The sequence below is a fragment of the Moschus berezovskii genome, chromosome 24 (assembly GCF_049115385.1).
Source record: "Moschus berezovskii isolate FMDL1 chromosome 24, NW_MosBer_1.0, whole genome shotgun sequence".
Taxonomy (NCBI): Eukaryota; Metazoa; Chordata; class Mammalia; order Artiodactyla; family Moschidae; genus Moschus; species Moschus berezovskii.
Window position 1 is genome coordinate 59,091,337 of NC_142483.1, and position 17,910 is coordinate 59,109,246.

Consider the following 17,910-nt stretch of genomic DNA (forward strand, 5'->3'; position numbering starts at 1 on the left):
GGGCTTCCCTGGTGGTTCAGATGGTAAAAAAACCTGCAATGCAGGTGACCCAGGTTCAATCCCTAAGTCAGGAAGACCCCCTGGAGAAGGAAATGGCCACCTTTTTGCCTAGAGAATTATTCTTGCTTGGAGAATCCCATGGACAGAGGAGCCTGGTGGGCTACAGTCCATGGGTCGCAAAGAGTCGGACACAACTGAGTGACAAACACACAGTTAATTAAAATATGGAAAACCAGTAAGAGTTCTCCAGCAAAAACACAACAAAGGATTCTTCTTAAAAATGTTTGTTTCCCTCAATCTCTTAAAAATGTAAAAGTGTAAAAGGAGCTGGCTGATGCAGGGAGAAGGTTAACTTGGGAATCAATGTTTTCATTTGGGCACATTTTGTGTGGCCGACTTATATCAAATCTAGATTTCTACAAATAAGGTAATAACACCCCTCAGTTCAGTTGCTCAGTCGTGTCCAACTCTTTGCAACCCGATGGACTGCAGCACACCAGGCCTCCCTGTCCATCACCAACTCCCAGAGCTTGCTCAAACACATGAGCATTGAGTTGGTGATGCCATCCAACCATCTCATTCTCTGTCACCCCCTTCTTCTCCTGCCTTCAGTCTTTTCCAGCATCAGGGTCTTTTCCAGTGAGTCAGTTCTTTCCATCAGGTAGCCAAAGTACTGGAACTTCAGCCTGAGCATCAATAACACGCCTAGAGATAAATAACCATACTAATCCAGTCAATGAAACATGAGCTTTCTGTGCTGAGTCTAGAACCCCTTGAGACCACCTCCAAGTATTTAAACACACACAAGTTTAAGGCTTAAAGCAGCCTTAGCATCCGATACATCTTACTCTCCCTCCCCGTCATCCTCAAATCTCAGAATAAGCCATTTAGAATTCCTGAAGGGCCTGAGGTTACTAGCAATGTCTGAAACACCTCAGTCCTACTCATTCCCAAATTCAATTCGGTGCTGTTTGCATAACAGTACAGAGCCTACTCGGGCTACTGGAGAATCTCTTACTCTCTAGCTGTAACTATCTGGCCTATCCTTTCCCTATGCTAATAAAGTTAAAGACACAGAACCATATCAAAGATACTGTTCACCACAGAAGTAAATATTCCTTCACATCTGATTTTTCTTCATCTCTCAAATTATTTGATACACGTAGCTTTCATTTTCTTTCTAAAAGAAAAAATTCTAGATCTAGAATGAAAGAAACTCCACACACTGGTTATTCGACATTTTGGTGGTTTTTAAAATTCCATATATTAAAATAATTTTTTTGTTAAAATATTAAAATAAAGTCCGGACGCAGTGACATCAAGGATGGCCTTCTATGAAACTCATTTCAAAAAAGAATAAGACTTAGATGTGAGGGTGGGACAGAAAGGGAAACGTTCCAAAGAGAAGGAACAGCAGGCAAAGGCCTAGAGACAAAAAGAAAAAAAAAGAGAGAGCACAATTTGGCATCTGTTATCCTGCGGATGGAGGAGCCATTGTCCATGGGGTTGCAAAAGAGTCAGACACAACTCTGCAACTAAACAACAAAGTAGATCTCAGGCCAGTGTTACCTACACTTCTTTACCACAACCCCATGATACTCCTGGACACAGCACACATGTGTATTTTCATATGTGCGCAGGGGTCCTCCTTCCTGCCTGACTTGCCCACCTGATTCGAACTCTCACTGCACATACTGAAGTTCCTAACAGTCTCAGATCAGTTATTTACAGGCTGCAACAACAGACTGGTTCCAAATCAGGAAAGGAGTACATCAAGGCTGTATATTGTCACCTTGCTTCTTTAACTCAAATGCAGAGTACATCATGAGAAATGCCGGGCTGGATGAAGCATAAGCTGGAATCAAGACTGCCGGGAGAAATATCAATAACCTCAGATATGCAGATGTTCAGTTCAGTTCAGTCGCTCAGTCGTGTCCGACTCTTTGTGACCCCATGAATCACAGCACGCCAGGCCTCCCTGTCCATCACCAACTCCCGGAGTTCACTCAAACTCATGTCCATCGAGTCAGTGATGCCATCCAGCCATCTCAATCTCTGCCATCCCTGTCTCCTCCCGCACCCAATCCCTCCCAGCATCAGACTCTTTTCCAGTGAGTCAACTTGTTGCATGAGGTGGCCAAAGTATTGGAGTTTCAGCTTTAGCATCAATCCTTCCAATGAACACCCAGGATTGATCTCCTCTAGAATGGACTGGTTGGATCTCCTTGCAGTCCAAGGGACTCTCAAGAGTCTTCTCCAGCACCACAGTTCAAAATGACACCACCCTTATGGCAGAAAGCGAAGAGGAACTAAAGAGCCTCTTGATGAAAGTGAAAGAAGAGAGTGAAAAGGTTCGCTTAAAGCTCAACATTCAGAAAACTAAGATCATGGCGTCTGGTCCCATCACTTCATGGCAAATAGACAGGGAAACAATGGTAACAGAGACAGACTTTATTTTTCCAGGGCTCCAAAATCACTGAAGATGGTGACTGCAGCCATGAAACTAAAAGACACTTGCTCCTTGGAAGAAAAGTTATGACCAACCTAGACAGCTTATTCAAAAGCAGAGACATTACTTTGCCAACAAAGGTTCGTCTAGCCAAAGCCATGGTTTTTCCAGTGGTCATGTATGGATGTGAGAGTTGGACTGTGAAGAAAGCTGATCGCCAAAGAATTGATGCTTTTGAACTGTGGTGCTGGAGAAGACTCTTGAGAGTCCCTTGGACTGCAAGGGGATCCAACCAGTCCATTCTAAAGGAGATCAATCCTGGGTGTTCAATGGAAGGACTGATGCTGAAGCTGAAACTCCAATACTTTGGCCACCTCATGCGACGAGTTGACTCACTGGAAAAGACTCTGATGCTGGGAGGGATTGGGGGCGGGAGGAGACGGGGACGACAGAGAATGAGATGGCTGGATGGCATCACCGACTCGATGGACATGAGTTTGAGTGAACTCCGGGAGTTGGTGATGGACAGGGAGGCCTGGCGTGCTGCAGTCCCTGGGGTCGCAAAGAGTCGGACACGACTGAGTGACTGAACTGAACTGCTGGTGTCTCTCCCTGTAACAAAGCCGGAGGAGAGCGAAAGCCTGCTCACCACCTGCAACCTTCCCAGCACGCCACCTGGGCCGTGGGTGTAGCACCTGGTAGTTTTCCATCTCCAGGCCCCTCTCTCTCCACCTGCAGTAGGCAAGGGCTGACAGGGGGTCACAAAGCCCAATTCCTTTGCTTCGGAAGCTAGACAAGTCCCCATACCACACCTTTACTCAGCCTCCTCCCTTCAGCTCCTACTCCGTCTCTCCCCCAAAGGTTTGCGCTCCAAGAATCAATCCCTGCACAGGAAAAACTCAATATCAATAACCTCAGATATGCAGATGACACCACCCTTATGGCAGAAAGTGAAGAGGAACTAAAGAGCCTCTTGATGAAAGTGAAAGAGGAGAGTGAAAAGGTTGGCTTAAAGCTCAACATTCAGAAAACTAAGATCATGGCATCTGGTCAAATCACTTCATTGCAAATAGACAGGGAAACAGTGGTAACAGAGACACTTTATTTTTTTTGGCCCAGGGGCCCACATATTGTGCTCCAAGACCCCCCAAATAAAGGAACCAGGGCTTGTTCGAAACATGAGTAATCCTGTGGCTGGGCTGGGAAGGTCCCAGAGTGGTCAGGACTTTCTGTGTGAGAAGTGAAGGAAACGCTCAAAAAAAGATGGGAGCGTGTCACAAAGACCCAGAAGCTGGTCTGAAGGAACTCTAGGTGGACAAATCTGGGAAAATGTGAGCACTGAAATAGTTACAGTGACAAATGATACACCATTGAGAAAACAAATTCCTGAATCCATGCCAATAATCATGCCAGTAATATCAATAAGAAACAAAGTATTTTCTTGTTTACAGCAAAGTGTCAACAACTGTCTAATGGAGAGATAACCATCTAAGTGGAAAGAATGTTGGAGGCAGAAAATCATTTTGCAACCTTCACAGGAAAAACTGAATCTGGCAAAAATCATCAACAGAGGCTCCATCATGTCTGGCTGTGTGACCCCGTGGACTGTCGCCCACCAGGCTCCTCTGTCCATGGTGCTTCTCCAGGCAAGAAGACTGGAGTGAGTTGCCATCCCTCCTCCAGGGGATCTTCCCAGCCCTGGGATCGAACCCATGTCTGCTGTGACTCCTGCACATAGGCAGATTCTTAACCACTGAGCCACCTGCGAAGTCCACAGAGTGCTTATTAATTACAGGAGAGGAAAAACACAGCAAAGAAACTGGGCAAGACACTGGCTGGGTGGTCAAAATTAGAACCACCCACTAGCAACAGACCTCTGTCTGGTGCCTCCAGGTCTGACACCTCAATGCAGAGGGTTCAGCTGAGATCTCGATCCCCGTCTGATCAAAAGTCAGAGCGACGCACAATGAAGAATTCTGCTGTCACTCCCTTCCCTAAGCACTCTCAGTGTCTCCCTGCTGTTCCTGGATAAAATCCAAACCCCACAAATGGGTTTAAGAGCCATTTCGTGATCCACAGCCCAAACCCCAGGGCCTCCACACACGCGCCGCTGTGACCTCAAAGCTTCTCTTTCCCCTGTGCTCCCTGCTCACGCCAGGGCTTTTCAATTTTGGAGAACAATTTCAGGCTGTTTAATTAACCAAACGAGGCAAACAAAACCAACATATTTTGTAGTAGTGCAAACATGCTTTGACCTTAAAAATTTATAAAATGTCAGACTTTTACCTCTGAACCATGAATATACAGGATACTGTAAAAACACAGAAGCAGTTACAAAATAAAAAAAATTCTAATCAACTACATAATAGTATTTTTATTTTTTACATATTAATCACACAATACTCAGGAAAAAAACATAAACAGATTCTCCCAATCTGTTTAGCTGTCTAACTCCAGAGTGGCCTTTTCCAGTGACTGAGCGCTGGTATACCTACAGCCCATCTACCTCCATCTCCATGGGAACCACTGAAAGAACCCCTGCAACCTAAGTATTCCCAGAGTTGCCAAGATGCCGTCCTCCCAGGAGACACACACTCGAAACCTGTACTCATGGGATGTCATGAAATTCCTGACCCCACTTCCCACCCTGAGCCTGCTCACTACCCATTCCTCCCCTGGAGGTTTCTGGAAGAAAACACCCATGGAGGGAGCCACAAATGGCCACGCATGTGCTTAAAGAAACCTCTCATCAGCTGCCCACTGCAGACTGGGCAATAGATGGGAAGGGAAACCATCTACTTAGCTCAAAGGGGAAAGAGTAGAACAATGGGGCAGAAAGAACTCTCTCCTAGTTATTAGGAAAAGTAAGAAACTACTCAGGCCCAGGTTCCTGTGAGTTGTCACCCGGGACTAATTTTGTCAGATGATTTCTCTGAACTCTGGAAGCAGCAAAGGCTTCACGGGTGTCCTTTCAGGACAGCACTGGGCTGGGCTTCCCATGACTGGGCTAGTTTACAACTTGTTAGGGGCAGAGGTTAAGTTCCAGAACTCTGTCCAATAGAGACAGAAATAATTTCTAACCAGTGGAAAGATAACCCCCCAAATGACAGTTCATGCTGCTACTGCTGCTGCTAAGTCACTTCAGTCGTGTCCAACTCTGTGTGACCCCATAGACGGCAGCCCACCAGGCTCCCCTGTCCCTGGGATTCTCCAGGCAAGAACACTGGAGTGGGTTGCCATTTCCTTCTCCAATGTGTGAAAGTGAAAAGTGAAAGTGAAGTCGCTCAGCCGTGTCTGACCCTTACACGGACTGCAGCCTACCAGGCTCCTCCATCCATGGGATTTTCTAATTAACCAGCTTTTACCTAAGCCAACGATCTATGACATTTTCTATGTATCTACCGTTTCAATGTTTTTCGAGTAGTTTTTATATTTTACCGGTTCCCTCACTACTGAGTTGGAGAAAATCTTCAACAAATATCCACTTTGTATTACCTTTTTACATTTTACCTTTACCTGTATTACATTTTATCTTTCTGGAAATCCTACTCTAATAAGTACCACTTGCACTACAGTCCATGGGGCTGCAAAGAGTCAGGCATGACTGAACACACATCCTTAGAAAACAGATTGTGCTGTTCATGTGCATGGTTTGTAATCTACATAAATGGTGTGTGCTCTAGATTTGATTTGATGATTTCCCTTTTTACTCAATACAATGTTTATAAGATCTTAAAAAAAACAGGTGTCATTTGTAACACTGTTTCTACGGATGAGCAATAAACAACCTCTAAAATTTCAATCACCTCAGTCTGACTGGATTTTTTAAATATATATAGTACATACAATATACATACTGTATACTTAAACTGCTTAAGTCTTTTCATAGGAGAATGACCTATACTGTATATTTCTTGAATCATTACTGTGTTATAAAAGGTCCCACTTAGGGCTAAAGATGCAAGGCAAACTTCCCAGGCTGCTAAGAAAACAAAGCTGAAGGTCAAGTCAATAAACCTGGGAGAGTTCAGAGCCCTGGCAATACTCTGCAGGTTAGAACTCCCCGTGGACTATTTTAAATCACCAGAAGCTTGGGCAAAGTAAGTCTGAACATCTGCTAGTGCAAACAGCTACTAGTATTTTTTTTTTTAATTTCCCTCTCTTCTCAGTCGCCTTCTCTGGGTGTTCTGCACTCTCCAGCTTTTTCTCTCGGCATTCAAATAGTAAGAGAAAATAGTGGACAGAATTATGGCTGATAAGCTTCCAAAGAGTGTTGTTATTACTTCAACATTAACAAAAAGGGAAACTGCGTAAATAAAACTACATTTAAGAGTAAGTATGCATTGTTGGGTTCAGAGTTTTTTGAGAAAAATGAACGGTACAAAGTTAGTTTAAAGGCTGCTGCCAAATGAAGATCAAACTTGTATAAAGATTTTTAAAAATCTAACATAAACCAATGGGAAAATAGATGTTGCTACATAAGCTTCATTTGGTATATCTACTCATTTAGCAAGAAACATACCACTGTGTACTCTAAGAAGCAAAACAAATATCAAAACATGACTCTATGCTTCAATCTATGAAGCAAACACAAATTAAAAGAGCAGTGTATTTGTATTCTGGAATCTAAACCAAGAAATTGTTCAAAAATAGTCCTACTAGCTGAGTCCGCTCTCTTAAGAACTTTCCATTCCAATCTTGCTTCCGAGTCTGCTCTTGTCCGAGTCTCCAGTGGTCAGCGTGTTGTTAGATCTGACCAACACCAGTCATCCAGTTGAAGAGCCTAGGAATTCTCTTCGTGCCTCCCTTTTGCTCACCACCCTTACTCAGTGAAACAGCGAGTCCTGTCAATTTCTGAACATCTTCTGAAGCTTTTAATTTCTCCCCATTTTTTCCCTAATACTATCCCAAGCCAACACATACCAACACATTTGGCCTGAACTGCTACCACTGTGTCTTAACCCTCCACTCTGGGCCCCTCTACAAGGCTACCACCACTGCCAGAGCGGTAAAGGTATAAATCGTATCATGTCACTGCCCTCTTTAAAAGCCTCCACAGGTTTTATGTTAACATGAAGAAAAGTCCAAATGCGCACTGATCAGGGCCTTCCGGCACTGCAACATGTAGGTTCTACTTTCCCAGCACCTCTGCTTATGCATCTCCTCCAAACTCTGGACCGCAATCCAACCCAACAGTTGAGGCACTCGCACCTTGGAGCGTCGAGCACACTGGTTCCTTCCCTCTTTCCAGGACAGCTGCCTCTGGTACTGAAGATGCCAACTCACACGAACCTGCCACCTAAAGTGGTCCTCTCTTTACCATCTACCTCTGACACCGCTTGTCTTCCTCATAACGTTTACCACTATCTGTAAAAGTCTGTGTGTTTGGGGGGGGGGGGTGTCTTTTCTTGCACCCCTAAGACACAAGATCTACACAGCGCAGGGGTCTTTCTGTCCTATAGACCAGTTTCCCAGGGCCTAGAAGAGACAGTGAGTTCGCAACAAGTATCTGTTTACTCCATGAGGCCTGGACACAGGGTTCCCTGAATCCCTGGCGGACTCGGCTCCCCAGCCACGAGTCTCGTCTACTTCTTCCTCGGGCCCACAGAGGGGCTGTCTCCCTCCCGGCTCTGCAAAGGTTGGAAGCCAGTCCTCCTCCCAACGCCTTGAGTTCACACACGTATAATACTGATACGAAGGGCGCGCCCCAAAGCGCCTCAGCGCTCCCGGCCGTTCAGCGAGCATGCTTGCGCCGGGTGCCGAAGGGAGCCCTGCGGCGGCGGGCGCGCGGAAGTCACGGGAGGGGGGACCGGCTCTCTGGGGACACCTTCCAGCGGAACGGCCCCGTCCCGGTCAGTGCGTTCCAGTCGGACCACAGATACTTAAAGGAGCCCGTGAGCCCCACGGGCCCAAAGAGAATGGCGGCGAGGCGGCAGGCGCCAGGACGGTGAACACGCGCACGCCCCGGCAGACCGCGGCCCCCGGCCCCGCGCCGAGCGCCCGCGGGCAGCGACGCAGGAGGGCGGCCCCGGCGCCGCGCCTCCCAGCCGCCCCGCCCCCTGCACGCCCCCGCCGCCCGCGCCTTACCTGCGGGGTCGCGCGCCATGTCCACGCGCGGCCGCCCGCGAGCGTGGGGGGGCGGGGCCGCACGGGGGCGAGGGGAGGAGCGCGGCCTGCGCAGAGCGAGGCGGCCCCGCGCCTCTGGCTTCCCGGTCGCGACTTCCGCCGCTCGCCGCGCCTGCGCACTCCCGACCCCGTTCCTAGCCGCGTGACCGCCGCGGAGCCGCTCGCCCGAGGAAGCCCCGGGAGAGGGCGTGGCCGCGCGCCCGGGGGCGGGGCCGCCTGGACCCCGCAGGCGTGCCGGGAGCCGGCCGCCCGACGGCGTCTGTGAGGGTGCCGACGGGCGTCCACACCCCCGGACGACTCCATTCAATCCCAAGCCTCTCTCTGCATTCCTGCCTTCCAACCTGAGAAGCAAGCCTACTCCTTTGTTTGCACTTCGTTAACGTCGTTCGTTCAGAAGTGTCTGTGTCAGGCCTGCCAGGTTCTAGCCTCGGTTCTGAATACTAGGGGGAAATAACTGGATAAAAATGAAATCTCTCATTCTGAAAAAGCACAGTGTTGGTGAAGAAGCCGGTGAGAGCAGTGCGCTGCTAAATGCGGCGAGCAGTTCTTCGAGGCGGTGCAGCAACTTTGTATTATATACAGCATCTTGCTCCTGCCCCCGCCCCCATCGGAAGCCTATGCCTCTCCTGGAGGTTACACATAGGAAGTGGGCGCAAGGGGCACTTCTGTCCTGTGAAATGATACCCTTGGATGATGCTACAAATCCCCACTCTGTCGATTGAAGCTGTTAAGTGTGTGAGAAAAATGAAGGAAGGTGATAGCCATCGTCCTCAAGAACCCCAACTGCCCCTTTCTCAGTAGAAACTTTCGGGGTAGCAGTGATGCCCATACCCATTCACGAAGCAGCCTTCAGAAAGGCCCCCTGGTTATGCTTACATGTAGCTAGCTCCAGCCCCCAAAGGGTGGGATGCGGAGGGGGACAGATGGGACAGATGTTGGAAAACAAGGAGCAGCTGCTGCTTCCCTGTGAGGGATTTAAGGCTTTCAAAAAAACCGATCCCCTCCCCACCTACCTGCAGGCCCTCCTCCCCTGCTGCTGCTTCCGCCTGGTCAGTTGGCAGAGAAGCTGACGCGGTGGAGCAGGACTGGGAAAGTGGGTCTCTGCTCAGCAGGTCTTCCGTTTAAGGGCCTATTTGGGCATAACGGCCCTTATCACAGCTGCAGGGTGAGGTGCCAAGTTGGAGAATTAATGTTTCACTCAGCCAGGCAGGAAATCGGGCCCTGTTCCCTGTATGTTTTATCAGTGTGTTTAAAAACACACCAAATTCATTCTGGAGGAGAAGGATTTCATTTAGGAAGTAAATATTTTTGAGGCGATGAAGTGGGATTAAAAAAAAAAAAAAGAGTCACACGTGTCAGTAGTTGAACGAAAAATTCCTTATACAAAAAAAAAAGCATCCTGGTAAAGGGGAACGTTGGAGAGCATTAGTCAGAGATGTAAGTACCTCCTCCTGAATCCTGTTTCATGACCTATTCACTTTCTAGGTTGGCTAAGTTCCAGTGTTTCTCTGGACTTTTATTTCTAATTTGCAAAGTTGTTGTGAGAAATAAATATGCCATCTAACACTCTTTCAGTCATTCGTGTACCACTTCCATAGTTTTTGCCATAACTTTCTCTTGAACCTTTATTAATTTTTTATTTAAACTGAATTTTTAAAAATACCTTAAATGGACACTCCCTCAGTTCAGTTCAGTTCAGTTCAGTCGCTCAGTCGTGTCCGACTCTTTGCAACCCCATGAACCACAGCACGCCAGGTCTCCCTGTCCATCACCAACTCCCGGAGTTCACTCAAACTCATGTCCATCGAGTTGGTGATGCCATCCAGCCAGCTCATTCTCTGTTGTCCCCTTCTCCTCCTGCCCCCAATCCTTCCCAGCATCAGACTCTTTTCCAGTGAGTCAACTCGTCGCATGAGGTGGCCAAAGTATTGGAGTTTCAGCTTTAGCATAAGTCCTTCCAATGAGCACCCAGGATTGATCTCCTTTAGAGTGGACTGGTTGGATCTTCTTGCAGTACAAGGGACTCTCAAGAGTCTTCTCCAGCACCACAGTTCAAAAGCATCAATTCTTTGGCGATCAGCTTTCTTCCTACTTTAGCCTTATCCTGAGCTAGAATGTCTGTAAAATCATGGTTTCTGTGTGCCCCATAAACAGTGTATGGTCAGGCCACACAAAATGACTGTTCTCTCGTTCTCCACATCCCCTGCCCAACAGGCACCAGCTCCACCTGCAGCTACTCTGACCTTCCTATGTACTTGCTCCTGCCCCAGCTTATAATTGTTCTGATCCAAGGAATGGTAAGGGGTGTGCCCCTCTGCTAGTTTCCATGGTAACCAAGAGCCACCTTGACATCCATTATTTCTAGAACTGACAATATCCCCCTGTCCCTGGGGAGCGAAGACTGCCACCATTTCCTGCCCATTGTCCACACAGTGGGACGTTGGTCCAGGGCCCTTCTTCAGACGTGTAAGATCCCCCTGTCCATTAAACCATTGATGTCTCTGTTGCCAACTCTAGGCTCTTTCTTAGGTCTTAAAGCTGGATAATATACGGCTTGTAGTTCAGCAACAAACAGACAGCTAGACCATTATACTGTGAGAAGTACTGGCAAAAACAGCACCTCACTGCCTGGTACCAGACAATATATTCCGTCTCCTCCCTCACATGAAACTAGGTCGTTTGGGGACAAAGTCTTTATAATCTGCCTGGGAAAGAGAAGTCATTTTTTAAGAGTTAAATCACAGAAATGTAATTGGCAATTCCAAACAGAAGAAATTTTGTAAGCAGTCACACTATCAATGCACAGTTTGGGGCTGAGGGGCTCACTGCCCCAGGAGTAGAAGAGGGAGGCGGGCCCATCATCCTGGGAATGAGCTGCAGCTGTCAGCCACTGGTGACCACTGGGGTTCAGACAGCAGAGCCAAACGGCCCCACGGTTGCTGGCACCAAGGATTGAGTGTCGGGGTGGTTAGGAAAGATGTCAAAGATGAGGATAAATTAAGGCTGACTTTGAAAGATGGGTAACGCAGGTAAGCAGAGAAGAAGGCTTGTCATGCTAGGAGAAGAAGGAGCAGACACCTCTGGGGCTCGAGATGTTCTTGAAGGACGGTGTGACATGGAAAAGCGGGGGAAGGGAGGGACACACAGGAGCAGAAGCACAGGAACTCTCCTGACTGCACTGTGGGCATGGGGCTGGGCAATGCCTGAAACCACCTCGGTGAATGTGGGGGAGCAAGGATGGTTATAAATAAGACTGGAAAAAAGCAAAACAGATTCCCAAAGCCTTCAGCATTAGACTGAGGGGGTGCTGAATGTGTTGCTATAAGCAGCTGAAGGCTAATGAGTATGATAGAAAATGGCATTGTGGTCAAAGTGATGTTTTTCAAAGATTTTCTGTAGGACAGATTTAGAGAGCCAAGAGGTGAACAGAAGAGTCAGGAGGCTACTGCAACTGGTGAGGCAGAATCAGATGATAACTCAAACTGGAATATGTGAAATGTACCAAGAAAGGGTGAGTCAGAGAGTAATTATAAAGGGAGGATCTAGGCTTCCTATTTTATTTAACAGAATGGAGTCAAGAAGGATTTCTAGGTGTGTACAGACCAGTGAGAAAGTCATGGTGATTTATGCTTCACGTGATCTGCCCTTGACCCTCATTACTAGGGAGCAGTACTGTGTCAGAGGGGAAGTTAGGAGGAAGACGGAGGACCCCATGGAGCAAAGACAGGCTGACCCGCGACAGAGCACATGAGGTGTGTAGTATGTAGACGGAATACGTGTGTAGGTATGCTATGCATATATTTATTTTGGGTTTTGTTTTTTTTGGCTGTGCTGAGCCTTTGTTGCTGCACACAGGCTTTCTCTAGTTGCAGCGAGTGGGGACTATTTTAGTTGTGGTGCTGGGACTTCTCATTGCAATGGCTTCTCTTGTTGCAGAGCACAGGCTCTATGGTGGGCAGGCTTAGTAGTTGTGGCACAGGGGCTTGGTTGCTCCACAGTATGCGGAATCCTCCATGTACAGGGATCGAATCCGTGTCCCTTGTGTTGGCAGGCAGATCCTTAACCTCTGGACCACCAGGGAAGCCCCCATATACTTAATTTTTTGGTCTAGTATCCAAAGAATGTGCAAATGTAAACAAATATTTTGTTTATCAAGTCAGTTCTGACTGGATCTAGCTTTCCTTTTTGCTCAGAGTTGATATCACATTATTTTTTTGAAATTGAAAAAAATTGAAATTGAAGTTAGTCAGCTTGCATCTAACTCTGCCTAGCATTGAAATTAAAATCTCTACCTTTTGTGTGTGTGTGATTTATTTTTTATTGAAGTATAGTTGATTTACAATGTGGTGTTAATTTCTGCTGTACAGTGAAGTGATTCAGTTATACATATATATAAATGTTTTCTTTATTTGTATTCTTTTCCATTATGGTTTATCATAAGATATTGAATATAGTTCCCTGTGCTATGCAATGGCTTCCCTGGTGGCTCAAATGGTAAAGAATCTGCCTGCAATGCAGTAGACCCAGGTTCAATCCCTGGGATGGGAAGATCCCCTGGAGAAGGGAATGGCAACCCACTCAAGTATTCTTGCCTGGAGAATCCCATGGACGGATACAGTGGGACCTTGTTGTACATCCACCCTATGTATAATAGTTTTAGTTTGCTAACCCCAGCCTCCCACTCTATTCCTCCCCCAACCCTCTCCCTCTTGCCAACCACAAGCCTGTTTTTTGTGTGAGTCTGTTCCTGTTTTCTAGATATGTTTGTTTGTGCCATATTTTAGACTCCACATATTAGTGATATCATGTGACATTCTGACTTACTTCACTTAATATGATAATCTGTCTCTTGGTCCATCCATGTTGCTGTGAATGGTATTGTTTTATTTTTTGAATGGCTGAGTACTATTCCACTGTGTATATGTACCACATCTTCTTTTTCCACTCATCTGCTGATGGACATTTAGGTGGTTTCCATGAGTGACCGTACCTTTAATCCACCTGTGGCTCTGCGCTGCCCAGTCTTTGTAACAAGAATTAAATTCAGAGGAATATTAACAGCCCCATTCCTACCAGTAGACGGACTTTGGAACCACTTCTTGGCTAGAAGCCCTGCCTGCTTTCTGAACTGTGATTTAGGCACGGCTGTGCCTTCTGTGATTTAAATGGCCTGAAGTCCAGGATGACATCTGTGCTTGCTTGCTAGGGTTGCCATTACAAAGTACTACATGCGGGGTGGCTTAAACCACAGACACTTGTATTCTTATAACTGGAGGCAAGAAGTCCAGGATCAGCATCCAGCATTTCGGCAGGTCTTCCGGGCTTCCCTTCCTGGCTTGTTGATGCTGTCTCTCCACATGGTCTTCTCGCAGTGTGTGTCTGTGTCCACATTTCCTTTTCTTATCAGGAGACCAGTCGTACTGGACTAGGGCCTCCTACCCTAATGACCTTCTTTTAACTTAATTACCTTTTAAAAGACCCTATCTCCAAATAAAGTCACATTCTGAGGTCCTAGGGGTCAGGACTTCAACATATGAATTGGGGATACACCATTTAGCCCATGACAACATTCTAGCTCTTCCCTGAGCCCCGAGTTACTTGCCGGGAGCCTCGACGAGCTGTCGAGCGTCAGCCTCTGCCCAGAGGACTACACTTTTTCCCTGTCTCCCTGAGGGTTACTTGTCACGTTGTTGCTCAGTCGTGACCCCATGGACTCAGCATGCCAGGCTTCCCTGACCTTGTTCAAACTCATGTCCATTGAGTCGGTGATTTCATCCAACCATCTTATACTCTGCTGTCCCCTTCTTCTGCCTTCAGTCTTCCCCAGCATCAGGGTCTTTTCCAGTGTGTTGGCTCTTCACATGAGGTGGCCAAAGTATTGAAGCCTCAGTTTCAGCAAAAGTCCTTTCAGTGAATATTCAGGTTGATGTCCTTTAGAATTGACTGGTTTGATCTCCTTGCTATCCAATGGACTCTCAAGAGTCTTCTCCAGTACCACAGTTCGAAGGCATCAATTCTTCAGCCTTTTTTATTGTCCAGCTCTCACATCCATACATGACTACTGGAAAAACCATAGCTTTGACCATACAGATCTTTGTCAACCAAGTAATGTCTCTGCTTTTTAATACACTCTCTAGGTTTGTCATACCTTTTCTTCCAAGGAGCAAGCGTCTTTTAATTTCATGGCTGCAGTCACCATCTGCAGTGATTTTGGAGCCCCCCAAAATAAAGTCTGTCACTGTTTCCACTTTTTCCTCATCTATTTGTCATGCAGTGATGGGACTGCATGCCATAATCTTCATTTTTTGAATGCTGAGTTTTAAGCCTGGTTTTTCATTCTTCTCTTTCACCTTCATCAAGAGGTTCTTTAGTTCCTCTTCACTTTCTGCCATAAGGGTGGTGTCATCTACATATCTGAGGTTATTGATATTTCTCCCTGTAATCGTGATTCCAGCTTGTGCTTCATCCAGCCCAGCATTTCTTATGATGTACTCTGCATATAAGTTAAATAAGCAGAGTGACAATATACAGCCTTGTATACTTCCTTCCCAATTTGGAACCAGTCCGTTGTTCCATGTCCAGTTCTAAGTGTTGCTTCTTGATCTGCATACAGGTTTCACGGGAGGTGGTTAAGGTGGTCTGGTATTCCCATCTCTTTGAGAATTTTCCAGTTTGTTGTGATCTACACAGTCAATGAAGCAGAAGTAGATGTTTTACTGGAATTCTTTAGCTTTTTCTATGATCCAGTGGATATTAGCAATTTGATCTCTGGTTCCTCTGCCTTTTCTAAATCCAGCTTGTACATCTGGAAGTTCCCGGTTCACATACTATTGAAGCGTAGATTGGAGGATTTTGAGCATTACTTTGCTAGCATGTGAAATGAGTGCAATTGTGTGGTAGTTTGGACATTCTTTGGCTTTGCCTTTCTTTGTGATTGGAATGAAAACTAATCTTTTCCAGTCCTGTGGCCACTGCTGAGTTTTCCAAATTTCCTGGCATATTGAGTGCAGCACTTTCACAGCATCATCTTTAGGATTTAAAATAGCTCAGCTAGAATTCCATCACCTCCCCCAGCTTTGTTTGTAGTGATGCTTTTTAAGGCCCACTTGACTTCACATTCCAGGATGTCTGGCTCTAGGTGAGTCGAGCCCCCTTTACTTGGAATTAGCCCACCAAGTCATATCAGAGCTCCTGTCCACCCATCATCTTTGTGTTGTGTGTTCTGTTCAGTTGCTTCGGTAATGACCGACTTTGCCACTCAAGGGGCTGTAGCCCACCAGGTTCCTCTGTCCATGGAATTCTCCAGGCAGGAACACTGGAGTGGGTTGCCATGTCCTTCCTCCAGGGGATATTCCCAAGCCACAGATCCAACCCATGTCTTCCGTGTCTCCTGCATTGTAGGAAGATTACCGCTGAGCCATCGGGAAACTTCACTGCCCATATCCAGTCGCTCACGATGTCCACTAACCGATGTTTGTTCCTTCTAAACCACACCGCTGCCATTCTCGGTCCAATGACAGAGACAGTGACAACAGCCTTCCACCCCTCTGTCAGCTCCCTGACCTTTCCTACACCCTTCCATCCATCGCCTCTCATCCATCTCACCGACAATGGCAAATACAATCATAAAGCTTGCCATATCAGATACCTCAGTGGCTCCCCGTATAAATAAAACACGTTCCTTGAACATGGATCACAAAACTCTTTATAAACCAATCCTAGCTGCTGTATTATCCTATCACAACCACTCCTGTATTCTGCAGTTTCTGTCACATAAGCTTATTTGCAATAGTTTATTAAAGTATCTGTGAGACTTTTCTGTGCAATATCCCAGAGTCTATGTTGAACATGAACTTTTGAAACATTGTGGAAATAGTGTGTAGTGGAAAAAGAGAGCCTTTGGAACTAAACAGAGCTGAACTCTAATTCTTTTCCCCCTTCTCTTTTTAACTTTTTAATTGAGGTACAACTTATATATAGAAAAGGGCACAGATATTTGTGCAGATGGATGACTTTTTAACACGTGTCCATGCTTTTGGACCACCATCCACATCAAGATATAAAACACTTATAGTCATCTAGAGTGTCCTCTGATAACCCTTCATATCCAAACCCACCCCACAAAGGTAACTCATGACTTCTATGAGGATTTATTGGTTTTACCTGCTTTTGAACTCTGTGGTTGTTGTTTAGTCACTAAGTCGTGTCTGACTCTTGGCGACCCCATGGACTATAACCCACCAGGCTCCTCTGTCCATGGGATTCTCCAGGCAAGAATACTAGAGAATGGGTTGCCATTTCCTTCTTCAGGGGATCTTCCTGACCCAGGGATCAAAGCACATCTCCTGCATTACAGGCAGTTTCTTTACCAGTTAACACCAGGGAAACCCTTTTGTATTTTAATAAATGAAATAATACAATGTGTAGTCTTTCATATCTGGCTCTTGTTCACCTTGAAAGCTGGGAGACTCATTCATATGCTGAAAAGACCTACCTGTCTCCCCTCCTACGTCGTCTCCATTTAATAAATAATTCTTCTCCTGAGCTTCAGTTTTCTCAATAACACCATCCCCACATGACTAATGTGAGCGTTAGATGACCTGTATCAAATGTCACTGATGCTTTTTGGCACAAAGTAGGCTGTTCCCGAATTCTAGCGGTTGTTACTATGAAAAGTAGTTTTTAAAAAACTGGTCTTTTGAACTACTATTGCACTATATTCTGGTTTTTGTTCTTTTTTTTTTTCATAGAGTAGCTCAGAGCTACTTTGCCTTGGGGACTGCAATCTAGGTAATGGTATGTTTAAATCAAGATTATGTGAAACACTCTTCAAAGGAGATTTAACAGTGTGCCCTATCACTTATCAGGTGAGAAAAAAAAGTGTGAAAAAATCACCTCTCACCTCTGCAGAAGGCTTTCTGTATTTTATGTTTTGTTTTTACTCCGTACTGTTTTTCAGGTGGCCTCCTATGAGACAGACCACAATTTTCTCTGGGGTCAGAGACTCTTCTTTGTAAAAGAAATGATGATAATAAAGATCATAATAAAGATAACACTACAACTTGACTTACACTGGAAATCTCTTACCTCGACCTCCCACAGATGCTCTCATCCTCCATAGAAATTTTTACAGGAGTTCACAAGCTTGACAAACAAAAAAGAGTAGAGCTTTTTCTTGTCCGGTGAGTCTGAAATATCAGCGGCATTCTAGTTAGCTGCACTGGAAACATCTCTAGGATCCTTTGCTTATTTCCAAGGAATAAGCAGTGAGAACCATAGTGACCTACACCAAAAGTCTGTGCTTGTTAGCCTTTCAGAGGACAAACTTGATGAAT

The 17,910-nt window shown here is 46.0% G+C and overlaps 1 protein-coding gene across 3 annotated transcripts in view; it reads right to left on the minus strand.

Moving 5' to 3' along the window:
* The window catches only part of CMC1 (C-X9-C motif containing 1), an 86,793-nt gene extending 78,091 nt beyond the window's left edge, over window positions 1-8,702 (minus strand). For 2 of the 3 annotated variants that reach the window (XM_088831936.1, XM_055414774.2), the window contains exon 1: window positions 8,537-8,701. In XM_088831936.1, coding sequence (XP_088688062.1) covers window positions 8,537-8,555 — 19 coding nt within the window. In that variant the 5' untranslated portion in view covers window positions 8,556-8,701. Of the gene's footprint in view, window positions 1-8,536 lie in introns of all 3 variants that reach the window. The other variant, XM_088831935.1, reaches the window with a different exon arrangement.
* Between the last annotated feature and the right edge of the window lie 9,208 nt (window positions 8,703-17,910).